The sequence below is a fragment of the Dasypus novemcinctus genome, chromosome 3, assembly GCF_030445035.2.
Source record: "Dasypus novemcinctus isolate mDasNov1 chromosome 3, mDasNov1.1.hap2, whole genome shotgun sequence".
In the NCBI taxonomy this organism is placed as follows: domain Eukaryota; kingdom Metazoa; phylum Chordata; class Mammalia; order Cingulata; family Dasypodidae; genus Dasypus; species Dasypus novemcinctus.
Window position 1 is genome coordinate 143,527,400 of NC_080675.1, and position 14,539 is coordinate 143,541,938.

Genomic DNA, 14,539 nt, shown 5'->3' on the forward strand with positions numbered 1-14,539 from the left:
GAATTTCTTAAAATGCTCCCCAGGTGGTTCTGAGACACAGCTGGGGTTGAAATCCTCTTTACTAAGCACACACCTTCTTTTCTTCATAAGCCTATGTTCTATCTCCTCAATTCCACCACAGGAACTAAGCAATACATCCTCTGTAACCCCACATGCCCATTCACCCACCCCTCAGTCCAGCCCCCAGAACACAGCAAAATGGACTCAATAAACTAAATTTGCTATACAAATACTTACATAGTATTCATAGAACTACCCTGCATCATTCTGGATGCTGGGCACATCAGTCCTGTCAGTGAAAGCGGGCTCCCTCCCCTTCCCCCCCTTCACAGCCACATCACTTGAGCCTTCTGGAAGGTAAATGGCTAACTGAAAGTTGATTACATAATGTGGGGATGAGTCCCTCTGCCAATGCATAAATTCTGAAAGTAATCCTTCTCAACTTCCTAGTACAAGTCCTGTAATAGGCCTTTAACCCTACCAACCTTCCTACACATAGAAACACACACATGCACATGCAGTTCTCAGGACTTCTGCAGGAGGCAGCAGAATTCAGCAAGAGACCTTCTGGGTTTGGCTGGCTGCAAAGTCCCAGCATAACTTTGCTCCTGGCTGTGCTTAAGTGCCTTACACAGAAACACCAGCAGTCTACTCTCCTTCAGGTTTCTACTCTGCTCCTCCATTCCTGTAGTAAATTCTGCCTTTCCATTATTTCCAGACTAAGGATAAGGAATTTGCATGCCTCCCCACCCCCACCAGCATCCGCATCCGCACCCACTGTCCCTAAGCCTAACTGCTGATAGAATACTCTTACCTTAGATACTTTTGGCCCCTGAGGCCCTCGGCAGGGGCAGACCAGGAGTTTGTTTCTGCTGGACCCTAATAGATAAACTGAGGGAGCTCGGGTAGGTCTGTGAATTCCAAAGTGACAGGCAGCAATAGACCCTTGATTTGCTGAGGATCTCAGGCAGGCAACTGGATTTTCCCTATCGAAAGGGGATTATGAAAGCACACCCCCTGTTAACTACCAGGGCTGGGAAGAACTTGACAAGGAAATGATGCTCAGCAAGGTATGGGCATTTCTTTTATACCATGAACTTTCATAACCAAATTAAAAATTAAGGGAAGAAGATGTGGCTCAAGCAGTTGAGCACCTGCCTGCCACATGGGAGGGCCTGGGTTCAGTTCCCAAGTGCCTCCTAAAGATGGAAAATAGACAACGAGCAGATATTGAGCAAAAACAAACAAGCAGGGAGCAGATTTCAAGCAGTTGAGTGTCCACCTCCCTACATGAGAGCTCCAGGGTTTGGTTCTGATGCCTCCTAAAGAAAAAACAAACACAATGAGCACAAACAAGGAGCAAATAGATGAGGGAGCCATAGCAGCAGCAGCAGGGGCGGTGGGGTACATAAATAAAACGAGGGGAGCAGGTGTAGCTCAGTGGTTGAGTGCCTGCTGCCCATGCACAAGGTCCCGGTTCAATCCCTGGTACCTCCTTTAAAATAAATAAACAAATAAAAATTAAAATAATAAAATGAGAACTGATGTGGTCTTCTAAGTCAACTACCCAAGAGAATACACTGGGATGCAGGAAGAAAATATTAGCCCTTTTAATATATTTTAACCTAACTTTTAAAATTTCTATTTTTTGGCATTATATTTTTTAACATACACAACATACTTATACCTATGGTTTATGTGTATAATCCATACCTAAAAGTAGATATGGGTATGGGGAATGGCAGGAAGAAATGAGATGTGGAGGCGCCTTTGGGACTTAGAATTGCCCTGGATGGTGCTGCAGGGGCAATCACCGAACATTGTAAATCCTCCCAGGGCCCACTGGATGGAACGTGGGAGAGTATGGGCCACGATGTGGACCATTGACCATGAGGTGCAGAGATGCCCAGAGATGTACTTACCAAATGCAATGGATGTATCATGATGATGGGAGTAAGTGCTGGTGGGGGGGGAGTGGTGAGGTGGGGGTGGTGGGGTTGAATGGGAACTCATATTGTTTTTTTAATGTAATATTTTTACAAAATCAATAAAAAAAATAAAAATAAAAAAGTAGACATATTAAGGCACAGGTGTAAATTTTTTACTAATAAAGGATACAAAAATCAGAGTGGCTTAAAGGCTACTGGGCTTGAAAAAGTGTGTGGTGCCCACCCAGAGGTCAGTTCAATGAGAAACTCACACGAACCAGGAAGAAAGCTGTGGCCAACAAACCAGCGCAGTTTCACACACTTTGTTTCAGTGGCTTGGTGCCTGGTTTACCAGAGAGTTGGTGATGAAAGTGACAAAAATATGTAAGTACCATGGTTCCTTCATCCAATCAATGCTTCTAGAATGCCCACCATGTGCCAACTGCAGTGCTAAGCTCTGAGCTTACACAATGATGAGCGAAACACATGCCTGATATCAAGCAGCTTACTGGTTACAAAGGGAAGTGCTAGTTAAATAATCACATCCAGGAATGTCTACTTTACAACCTGAAGAACTTTGAAGGAAAAGATCTCCAAGGGTTTTGTAACAAAAGAACCACACCTAGACCTAGAGGAGTGGTCGACCTAGGAGGTAGTTTGCAGCATGGCTTCATGGTGACACAGGGAGATAAGCCAGCAAGCAATAGAGAGTATGGTATTTTAAATGGACAGGACTTGTGATGGGATAGGGAAAGGACCATGTGTGAGGGGAGAGCAGGGTGCAGAGGTTATGACTTCTATTTAGACATACTGGTTTGGTGCACTTTGGGGACATGCAGGTGGAAACATCAGATAGGTCTTAAGCCTAGACAAGAGGCTGGGGTTGGAGATGGAATGGCATACAGCTATCAGTGAAGTTTTTTGTTTTTTTTTTAAGATTTATTTATTTTTACTTATTTCTCCCCACCACCCCCAACCCGCCCCCGTGGTCTGTTCTCTATTTGCTGCGTCTTCTTTGTCCACTTCTGTTGTTGCCAGTGGCACGGGAATGTGTGTTTCTTTTTGTTGCGTCATCTTGTTGTGTCAGCTCTCCGTGTGTGCGGCACCATTCCTGGGCAGGCTGCACTTTCTTTCGTACTGGGCGGCTCTCATTACGGGGCGCACTCCTTGCGCGTGGGGCTCCCCTCCACGTGGGACACCCCTACCTGGAACGGCATTCCTTTGAGCTCACATCAGCACTGCACGTGGGCCAGCTCCACATGGGTCAAGGAGGCCCGGGATTTGAAGCGCGGACCTCCCACGTGGTACACGGATGCCCTAACCACTGGGCCAAGTCTGCCGCCCTGAAGATAAGATTTCAAGGGGGAGGAATAAGAAATAAGAGGGCCCTAGGCCTCAAACTTGACCAAATCCAATATTTCATGGCTATATAAAAGAGGGCAAGAGGACACCAGAAACTGAAGAGTCATAGAACAGTAGGAGAAAAAACAGAGAAAGGGAGAGTCAAGGGGGAAACATATTTCATGAAGTTCAAGCATGCCAAATGCCGCTGCTAAGTTGCATAAGAATATGGTGAAGGCTGTTGGGATTCTAGGAGTTGTTGAGACAAATCAGACTGAGGAGCATTAGACATGAAAGAGGTGAGAGAATGGAGATGACAACAGAAAATTGGTCATTAGCTACTGTTAGGGTATAGGATCAAGGGAAGACTTTCCATTTGCTTTTTCTTAAAATGAGAAAAGAAGTCAAAGTAGAGGAATGGCTAGATGCCAAGGAGGAAGAAGGGAAGACTGAAGGACAGAGGCAATGAAACCCCCAAAGGACAGCTGAGCTGGGCACAGCTTAGGTCTAAAAATTTCTTAAGAAAGCAAGAGATTTCAATTTTCGCTGCAAAGGCGAGGTTGCTGGAGGGAAATGGTAGTGGGCAGAGATTTGAGGAGTGGAGATCTGAAATAGTTGTTGGGGGCAGTGAGATAAGGAGTGGCCCAGGAGAGAGACTTGTGACATCCTCCCACCCCCTGCCGAAGGTACTTGGAATTCAATGCTGGGTCTGCTCCATGAGGTTTAAATACTACAGCTATATCAGGAACAAGAGGAATATACTTCCTATTAAATTGCTTGCAGGAAAAGTAACTCTACTGGCAAGTTTGAAACTCTAGCTTCTAGCCTCTATTCCCATTGAAACAATTCCCTTTTTACATGTTTGGTTTTTTTTTTTCAAGATTTATTCATTTTTCCCTTCTCCCCTTCTCCCACTCTGCTGTTTTTGCTGTCAGTGTCCATTCACTGTGTGATCTTCTGTATCTGTCTCTTTTTGGTCTTCTCATTTTTCCTTCTCTAGGATTCACCAGGATTCGATCCTAGGGACCTCTGATGGTGTGAGGCTCCCTGTCAGCTGTGCCACCTCAGTTCCTGGTTTCTGCTGCGCTTCACCTTTGTCTCTCTTTTGTTCCATCATCATCTCACTGAATGACTCACTTGTGTGGGCAGTGGGCTCACCATGTAGGAATGTGTTCTCTTCGCCATTTTCACCAGGAGGCCCCAGGGATCAAACCCAGGTCCTCCTATGTGGTAGGCGGAAGCCCTATCACTTGAACCACATCTGCTTCCCTTTACATGTGTTTTTGACAATTGCAGATTGACTTTTTTTTTTTTGAGGTACCTTGGCCAGGGATTGAACCCTGGACCACCTAAGTGGAAAGCCGGCACACAACCACTGAGCGACATGGGCTCCCATGAGCTGGCTTTTTCATCTGTTTGCTTGTCTGTTTCTAAGGAGGCATCAGAAACAGAACCCAGTACCTCCCATGTGAGAAGGAGGCACTCCACTGCTTATACCACATCCACTCCCCAGATTACTTTTTTAAAGTGAATGCCAACTGTGGTGTTGTAGTGAAAAGACCAAATATCCACTAACAATTACTGGGTGCTCACTGTGTACCCAACTGTATGGTAGGTACTATTAGATCCTCACTTTACAGACCAAAAGAAAAAAGAAGGCACTGTGAAGTGAAGAGACTTGCCCAAGGTCCACAGCCAAAGTGGCAAAGGCAGGATGCACAGTCTGCGGAGAGTAGAAGCCAAGAGCTTCATCAGGACACTCTCCACAATCTTCTCTGCATCAGTGCTAGAAACTGTGGGAGTCCCAAGTTACCTTCCATAAGTGTGGCGCACTGGGGTAATAAGCATACAGAGAACGGGGTGAAAGAACATGATTGGTACAACCAGGAACCTTGGAAGATACCCATCCAGGGTAGGAATTTTGGATGATGATTCCTTAACGCCATGAGGTTTGGAGAGGGGAAGGGCTAGAAGTAAGAAGACTAGCTAAAGAATCCAGAGACAGGCTAGTCTAAAAGCAGGATAAATCACTTATTGAGGACACAACCAATCCAATGTCCACATAGAAGAGGTGGCATTGGATTGGGAAAAGTGGACATGGTGGCTGATGGGTATGGGGAAAGGCAGGAAGAGATGAGAGGTGGAGGCGTCTTTGGGACATGGAGCTGCCCTGGATGGCGCTTCAGAGGCAATCACTGGACATGGTAAATCCTCACAGGGCCCACTGGATGGAATGGAGGAGAGTATGGGCCATGATGTGGACCATTGACTATGAGGTGCAGAGGTGCCCAAAGATGTACTTACCAAATCCAATGGATGTGTCATGATGATGGGAATGAGTGTTGCTGGGGGGGGGGAGAGGTGGGGTGGGGGGGTGGGGTTGAATGGGACCTCACATATATATTTTTAATGTAATATTATTACAAAGTCAATAAAAAAAAAAATAAATAAATAAATCACTTATTGACCCTCAGTGGAAAGATTTCACAAAGCTATAATGGGTATCCTCTCATTCCCCAAAACCAAACCACAAAATATCTGATCATGAAGGAAACTTAGCCATCTTTTAATGTCTTTCAAACATTAACAAGTAATGAAATCAATTTATGGGCCAAAGTCAGTAAGTTTGTTTTATTTTGAATGAAAAGTCTTTTATACTTTTAAGAGTAATGTTTTACACTCTGTAAGACAGTAATGTTTCATGAAACTTTTTGTTCCTTTTTTTTTTTTTTCGTATGTACCTACTAGGTAATGGTGTAATTCTTACTGTAAGATCAAAAAGTTTGAATGCTACTATCTAATTCAACACCTTCATTTTAGATTGGAGAAAACAAACGCTCAAAAAACCAAACCATTTGTTCATGTTAGTTAATAGCAAAGCTGGATCCAGAACCCAAGTCTATATAGTTCTCTGGTCATTTCCTCAACAAACCAGAATCACCAGACACAAAATTCTCTGGGAAAGAAAACTGTTGATTTTAATCCACCTTAGGGTAACTAAGGGTAAAGTAAGCTGATCTTTTAGATCTGCTTTTTGGTAAAGAAGCCAGTAGATAAGGGCACTGGCAGTTGAGAAGGTAAAAGAAAATAAATTTGAGTGAAAACACTGGAGTTGCAGGTCATGGCCCAGGAGGCATGAGACAGGGCTTGTGTAGTAGAATAAAGATAGTTAACCTTGTTTACAGACTTTATATTAACATATCAAGGCAATAGTTACATACAATGAGGCTGCTTCCACACTCGGGAAGGTGGCCCAGAGCCACAGGTGCTTTGCTTATCTAGTTGTAAATTTTATTAAGTGAAAAGTACTGAATAACAGATGTCTTCATGAGTCTCCATCCCTGTCACAGTGCATCTCTTTAATGAAAACACCATTGTTGAATATTTATATTTGTAGTATAATGACCTTTCAATGTAATATAAAGTTTGAGTCAGGTCCATGTTTCTCTACTTGTTTGTGAGAGGAAGACAGGTGATATGAGATTTATACAAGGTACTTCCTAGGGAACTTAAGAAAACTAGCTGCATCAGGGGGCTGAAAGTGAAAAGGACTGAAGGAGTAGCAGCACATACCTGGAAGTGAGCACTCCCTCAGGACACTACAGTAATGAACTTTCTTTTAAGTCAGAATTCAAACAATTGGGCCAAGTTCACTGACTAGGGCTCAACTACTACTCAGCAACAAGCTCTCTGTCCCATTCCCAAGTGACTACACCAATGTAGGGAGGGCACAGTGGCAAAGAGATATCTGATTAGTATCCTAAGCAATCTTCACAAAAGATAACTACAGCAGCCCCCAGTTTTTTATTTCAATGTGGTATAATTAATTTGGAGTAAAGTTCTGGGATGGCCAGCCCCAAAGGCTCAATCAGGTGTCTTTCCCATGGAATTGCAAATAAGGATGGCAGATTGTGTAAGTACAGAATAAGTCACCTTGAGAGGCTGGTGGTGCAGCAGTGGCCAAGAGGGAACTGGGTCTGGGGGTTTGCTGTCCTTGAAGTATAGGCCTGCAGTTAGGGGGACTGGAATTCATCCCCTTGGATTTATCTCCTCCTTCCCTCAGTCTGGCCTACCTTATATGTACTCTTTTCTACTCATTTGCTCCGGCACAAGAGGCTGGAGGTAGAAACAAGGGCTCTGAAACTCAAAGCTACTATGCTGCTGGTTCGTTCTCCAAGAAACACCAATGGCGGACACGCAGCAGGCCAAAATTAGAGATTCCAGAATTTTCTGCGGTTTTCAGTTATCTCTGCTCTGAAGAACTAATGTCAGCTACCGGGTAACACAGCTGCTACACCTTTCCCAGGCCTCAAAGTTAGAACTGCTGCAATTCAAAGCTTCTTGCTAGCTCTGAGAAGACATCTAAAATTTAACAGTAACCATTCAACTCCAAGATGGGTAAAAACCTTTTGAAATATTCTGAGTATGCAACATAAAGAATTTTGGTTGACTGCACTGAAGAAACTGGTTAGAGGAGTGCTCAATACTAAACCAGTAACAAGGACCATTTTTCTTCCTACTTGGGTTCTTCAAAATGAGGCAGATTTTCACTAGGCATCAACCAGTTTCAAAGGCACGCATAAAGGACATGATTTTTTCAAACTGTTAAATATGATTTCTGAAATTTGTCTAAGAACAGGAGTGTTCTTTAAATTTATCATAAACAGCATTGTTTAAGGGAAAACTGCATTGTTTGTCATTTCAACTGTCATACAAGTGCATGACAAGTCACCTCTCTCAGGCATCAGTTACTGACTCATAGCTTTATACATTTTGATGGGGAATATTGCAGCATCGTCAGGACGGACATCTGGGAAAAGCTCAAATCCACTTACTGCTCCTTGCTTTACTGACTGTGTTTTAAAATATTGTGCCTGGTGTCAACTTTTAAGCAACAGCATGGCTTAAAGGCAAACAGAGAACAGAATCCCAGCACCATTCTATAGGAAACGTTTTAGAATTCAGATATAGTAAATCTATTCAAGATTTATAATGTTTTATGTTAAAAAAAATTTTTTTTGTACAATGTAGCTGAATATTTTTGTTTTACTTCTTTGATGTAAGGTGTGAACATTTGTGTCAGGTATGACACAATCAGTTCTGAAACCAGCTTCTCCCCTACCCTGCCATTTACCTTGTTCCAAGCTTTGTTTCCAAATTACTTTTCTGATATTCACAAATATTTAATTTTACTAGTAAGCATCTTGTATGAATGTATTAAGAAGCCACTGTGTTTTAGTACTGTAGTTTGCTGAAAGGCAAAACTCCTTTTCTTATTTGTCCCGAATGCATGACTTCCCACACACTTTTTAAAAAATATATAGATCCCAGGATCTTATCTCCCAATCTGCTAAACCAAGGGGGTTAGCAAACTTTTTCTGTAAAAGGCCAGACAGTAAATTTTGCCAGAGGCAAAAGTGAGAGTATTGCATAGCTACTTACATAAAACAAGGAAAACAAATTCCCACAAAATTCTTATTGATAAAATTCAAAATATTGAATAGCTTTTTTAAAATACAAGTATGCAAATGAGAAAAATGGAATTTCTGGGGGAGGGATAACATTTTGCTTAATTGGAGTTCAACGTTAGTGTTCCTTATCAAATCGATTGCAATGTTCACCTGTACAAATTATTCTTAATCCATACAAACACAGGCAGACGATCTTCAGAAGCAAAACCCAGGAATCTGCAGTTTACATGTTCCCTAGGCAATTCTGATGATGGGTCATGTTTGCAACCCAATGGGTTACACAGCCCTCTGGGTTCCTACTGTTTACAGCAGGAGAACCCAGTTCTGCTGCTTACCAGTTGCTCTACTTTCCCAAACCTCAGATGATTCATTCTCACAACAGGGATGACACCACACTGCTGAGCCTTCTGTTAAGGAGTTGTTGGGAGGAATAAGTGAGATGATCCATGAGGTTTGTTCGTATGACACTAAGTCCCAGACACCAATGACATGCCGACTCTTCAGTTTTGGCAGCAGAGAGAGACTAATAAAAATGGAAAATGCAGTACATGCAAGATCCCATCCAAGCCACTGCCTAAGAGTAGCTCTTCTTTACCAAAAATGTGACAGGTGTGATACAACACCTAAAAGACCAAATTTGTTGCAGTCTAACCAGAAGTAATATTCTAAATCACACTCAGGAAGTGTATGGCTTTCCCCTTAAAATGACAACCCAGGCTTCTGATACTGAACCTTCCTGCCCCCACCCAAGATAACCAGGAGGCTATCCTGTCTATATGTGAATATCTTCAGTGACAGGAAACTAACTCCCTCATAAAGTGGCACCATTTCAAAGCTAGAGAAGAAAAAGCTCTTCCCTACTGTCTTACTCAAAAGAGTACTTTAAGGGAGTACTGTAGTAGAGTGAAGAGGCTGAGTATGCAGAGGTTTATATGTTAGTTCTGCCACTTACTAGTTACGTGACAAAACCTTTCTCTGCCTCAGTTTCCTTAGGTTTTTAATGAGGATAACAGCCAACTACCTCATAGGTTTATTGTAGGAGGTAGCATAGGGTTATTGTAAATTTGTCAATATACGTAATCCATTTAGAATTGTTCCTGACATAACACAGGTGCTATGTGTTAGCTATTATCTTTGATGATGATATTCTAAACCATGGAGAGGCTCAAAGTTATGCCTCATCTCACCCTGTTAACTCTGAGAATAACAGATTGTCATATACTGAACAGTCTCTGCGGACCAGATCAAACCAGTTCTGTCACTTACTTATCAAATGGGATAACCGTTCCCATCTTACAGATTAGGAAAATGTTAAATTAACCTGCCCAAGACCAAGGTCAGAGGATTAATAAATGGCAAGGGAGATTCAAACCCAGGACTGTGTGGTTCCAGGGCTCAAGTTCAAGATAGAGTCACCAGAGCCAAAACCACCATCAGCAGCAATCCAGTAAGGAAACAACCCATCCAGTTCACAGTTTTCTGCGTGTGGATCCCTGGTTGGCCTGCATAAACTGGAGTTAATATCAGGCTACTTGAACCCAATTAGGCAGTAAGTCAGCCTGGAAAACATCATGCGAGGTATTCCAAAGGTCAAAGTTAAACCTGGATTCCTGGACAGCCCTTGCTGGGCGCTGCCATGAAAGCAGTGAGGCATCTGACCAGCACCGACATCGTCTTTAAAAAGTCCCAGAGATGCCAGAATCCGGAGGGCTCAACTGCCATGCCTTGCCTGGCTCTGCAGTCAATAATATAAAGATATCACTTACTCTTTCAAAAAGACAAACGTAATTCGCTCTCTTCTGGTTTAAGGTCACATTTACTACTATAATTGGCTTCCCCTGGGCAAAAATAAATAGGGAGGTGGGGACAGAAGGCGATTCTCAGAACTTGCCCTAGCAGCCTACAAGGAGCTGCAGCGTTCACCTGAAACACCCTGAAACACGGAGCGCGACCTACCTTCCCGGAGAGCCCAGCCCTGGAGGGCGTTTCCCCAATGCACCGACAACTCGTCCCTCCCGGGTAAGCCGCCGCTGTCCTTGGCTTCAGTCAGGGCCGCCAAAGTCGCGTGCGCGACACCCTCCTCCTCCCAAAAAAAGAAACCTCACGTTTAATTTCTCCTCCCCACCCTCCTATCAGTTCCGCTGAAAAAGCAAACACAAGAATGAGCGTTTTGGTTCATCTTTAAGGGCACATTTAAGTACATCTAAAATGCTTGCAAAAGGAAGCGCGAAACACTAGATAGGAGAGGGGTGGGGGACAGTAGGGTGCGCGATGGGCGGGGGGGGGGGGGCTGTATTTGAAGGGAAGATCTTCGCCCTCTCAGTGTAACAGCCAACGCGACACTCTAGAGAACAGAGCCTCAGGCCATTGGCGCCGGGAGAAGCCCCCCAAGTCAGGACCCAGAGCACAACTGGAGGGAGAATCTACGGAGGCTGCTCCCCACGCCGCCTCCACGCCAGTGGCTATCGGGGCGATGGCGCAAGACTCCACTCCCCCCCCACCCCCACAGCGACAACAGCCACGGTGACAAAATGGCAGCTCGGCGCCCGGCAGTCGTGCCAAAGGCGCGCAAGGCCCCTGGCAGCCGCCCCCGCTCCCTAATAACGCCTCGAGGACCCTCGGGCTCGGCGTCGGGCGGACCTGGCCGTTTTTTAGGAAAAAAAAAAACCATCGTCAAAACACCTCGAGCTCGGAACACCACGGAAAGTCAAAAGGCCAGACCGGTGACCGAGTCCGACGCGCCCTCGCCCTAGCCCACGCGCACGACGTCCCGGTGCCCGCCCGCCCGCGCCCGGCGCCGCATGGAGCCCGCCGCCCGCATTCCGAGCCCCGCGCTCCGCGCCTGCAGCGCCATGGGGGAGGGGCGGGGCGGGCCGCCAGAGACCCGGGGAAACATGGCTGCTCGTCCTATTTCGGCGTCGCGGCGTGGCCACCAAACCCCGGAACAGAGTTGGGAGAGGCTCAGAAGGTGGGTGTGTGGGGGCCCCGGGGGGGTCGGGGCGCAGGGGGCGCTCTCAGGGTGGTATTTGTATTAAGACCGATTGAAAAAAAAAATCGTTCTCCTCCCCCACCTCTTTTGTCCCTCATTAGCTTTGCCTTCTCTCCAGCTCCCTCAGATATGCAGCAAGTGCCCCCTCCACCCCCACCTGCGCCCCACCCCGCCTCAAGGCAGGGGTAGGCCGGTGGGCCGGGAGACTAGGAGGCGAGGGGGCTAAGCGTGAGAAATCTCTCCCTGTTCGGCGCGTCGGCTCCCCTCCCCCACACCCCCCCCACACACTCGGTGAAGTTTAAAGAGCCGGTTCGACCCGCTTTCGAGCTCGCTCCCAGTTGGCCAGCAAGGTTTATGGGTTCGCCGGGGGAACCGCGTCTCCACACCCACCAGCCGCGACCCCGGCCCCCTACTTGGCGCCCTTCCCCCTCCGCACTGGGGGCTTCCGGAAAGTACGCGGGAAGAGCGCGGCCTCCGGCCCCCTCCCCCATCACCACACCCAGCCCCCAAATCCTCCGGCCCCGGGTCCAAGCCGGGAAGAAACCGGCCAGAGAAAGGAAAACCGCCCGCAATTTGTTCGCGGAAAGCAATTTGTTCGCGGAAAGTCGGGCCTCACCCGGCGGGCAATCCCTCCTCCCTCAGCACCGCCCCCCCCCACCCCCCAGCCCTGCGCGCCGTAAGGCACCCTCACGTCTACAGTCCACAGCTGCGCTTTGGTTGGGGTGGGGGGTGGGTCACAAAAAGGATCTTGCTTTCAAAAGTCTCACTTATGTTTGGAGGAGGAACCTGGGAAAAGGGGAAGCAAGGCCTTCATTCGCCAGGGATTCGGGTTTTAAGGGGCTGGAGGGACACAGGTCAGCGCACAGTGCTACCCAGATTCCCAACTCTGCGAAACCCCGGCCACCGAGGCTGGAGGTGGGTGGGATCTCCCGGTCCGCGCGCCCCGGGTCCCCCGGTGGAGCCACGAGGGGAGGCGGCCAGCGTCGCCGCCCCAAACCTGGAGATCTCTGCTGAGCCGCCAACTCGCATAAAACACTAATGTTTAAAAGCGAGAGGGAGACAGAAATAAAAACGAGTGTTCAAGTAACCCACCCTCACCTTCCTCTCTCCTTGGGGGGTGGGGGGGCGCTTTCGCCAGAGCCTCCCAGTTCCCATCTGTGTAAGTTTCCTCCGGCCGTACTCCCGCCGCTGCCCAATCAATAACGGCGAAGAGAAGGCAAACTCCCCTGCCGGAGCTGCGAGCGTTCTATGCCCGCATGAATCTGGACCCAGCCAATACCCACCACGGAAGGGCACCGGCTCTGGGCAGCTCACGTCCTGACAAAGTTTCCCATGCCCATTTACTAGCCAGGCGCCGAATGGCTGCCGAAGGGCCCACCCCAGAGAAAGCTGGGCCGGGCGATCGTGTTGCGGGGAGGGGGGAACCGAGGCTCAAAGGCTGGCATCCGAGGGAGGCCGGCAGGGGCTGGGGGGAACCGGGACGTAGCCTTTGGGTAACTTGCAATAGCGATCGCCCGAGGTGGGGAGAAGTAGGGATTATCGGTGCCTTTTCTCGTTCGAAAATCCCTCCCCTCCTCCCTTCTTCTAATTTATCCTCCCTTCGTACGGAAAAGAAGAAACATCAGCATCTGGCCCGAAGGTTGGGTGGAAAGAGTGAGGGAGAAAGAGGAGGAGAGGAAGGGAGGCAGAGAAAGGGAGGGAGGGAGAGAAAGGGCGCGTTCACGAACACTACAAAGTTACAAATATGGCTCCCCCGTCTCTCGCCTCATCACTGCAAAGAAATGAAGACGCACTTTAAACTCGATCCATTCCCAACTCCAGTGCAGCCCCCTCCCCACACGCTCTCCCCGGGGGCCTCGGCCCACATTTATCAGAAACTAAACCGGACTCGCGAAGCCCAAAACTTATTGTGTGTGTGCGTGAGAGAGAGAGAGAGAAACAGAGAGAGGGAGAGAAAGGGAGGGGAGAAGGCGCGGGAGGGGGGAGGCGGAAAGGGGAATACATTTATAAAATATAAATCCCCCTTTTTTTGTTGTTAAATCTAGGAGGCAGCCCCTCTCCTCCCCCTCCCTCGTTAATCTTTCCCCCAGACGGAGTCACGGGAGCAACGAGCTCAGAGGGTTATTTTCCCTCATTCTCTCCGACCCAAACGCGTGCGCCCGCTGGCCCCCGATGGGTGCACACTCGCACGCACACTCGCACCCACATTCGCACACTCGGACGCGCACAAGCGGGAGCACACGCACAGGTAGTCACACACCAAGGGCAGCGGCGGCAGCAGCCGGAACATGCTCCGATGGCATTGCAACCCCCCAACCTTGCAATTCATTTGCATTCTGACCCTCAAGCCCATATCTCTCGGGCGACCCCCCTCAAAAAAAAGTGCCTCCCCCCAACACACACACAAAGTAGGAGAATGGACCGACAGGGATATTTTTGGCAAATGCTCACATCAGAGGGCGTCCTGTTCCGCAGCTCTAAATGAATCCGTTTGTCCATGTCCATCTCTCGCTCTCTCTCTCTGCAGAGGCTCCCGCGCCGGCGGAATTCAATCAATAAATCCCGAACCCACGGCCGCGCGTTTTAGGACTTTGAAGGCTCAACCAGCTCCGCTCGGTTCTCGAGCCCCCAGCACCCGCCGCGCACACTAACCTGATCACGGTGGAGGCGGGATCTGCCTCCCTGCGGACGAGCGGCAGCAGGTTGAGCCAATCCCCGCCAAGGGTCTCCGGGCAACAGCCAATGGTGGCGGCGGCGGGGGGGGAAGGGACCAATGCGCGGGCTGCGCAGCCGGCCAGGGAGGTTCAGCC

General features: G+C 47.9%; 1 protein-coding gene and 1 long non-coding RNA gene across 4 annotated transcripts in view; one reads left to right on the top strand and one right to left on the bottom strand.

The window, feature by feature from the left end:
- Nucleotides 1-14,284, bottom strand: part of ANP32A (acidic nuclear phosphoprotein 32 family member A) — a 45,969-nt gene extending 31,685 nt beyond the window's left edge. For 2 of the 3 annotated variants that reach the window (XM_058294407.2, XM_058294406.2), the window contains exon 1: nucleotides 12,828-13,005. In XM_058294407.2, coding sequence (XP_058150390.1) covers nucleotides 12,828-12,884 — 57 coding nt within the window. In that variant the 5' untranslated portion in view covers nucleotides 12,885-13,005. Of the gene's footprint in view, nucleotides 1-12,827; nucleotides 13,006-14,180 lie in introns of those variants that run through there. The other variant, XM_004451045.5, reaches the window with a different exon arrangement.
- Nucleotides 10,390-14,389, top strand: LOC139438719 (uncharacterized). Its single transcript, XR_011648447.1, has 3 exons — nucleotides 10,390-10,759; nucleotides 11,064-11,708; nucleotides 14,257-14,389. It is a non-coding gene; the product is annotated as an uncharacterized lncRNA (long non-coding RNA).
- Nucleotides 14,390-14,539: the final 150 nt, after the last annotated feature.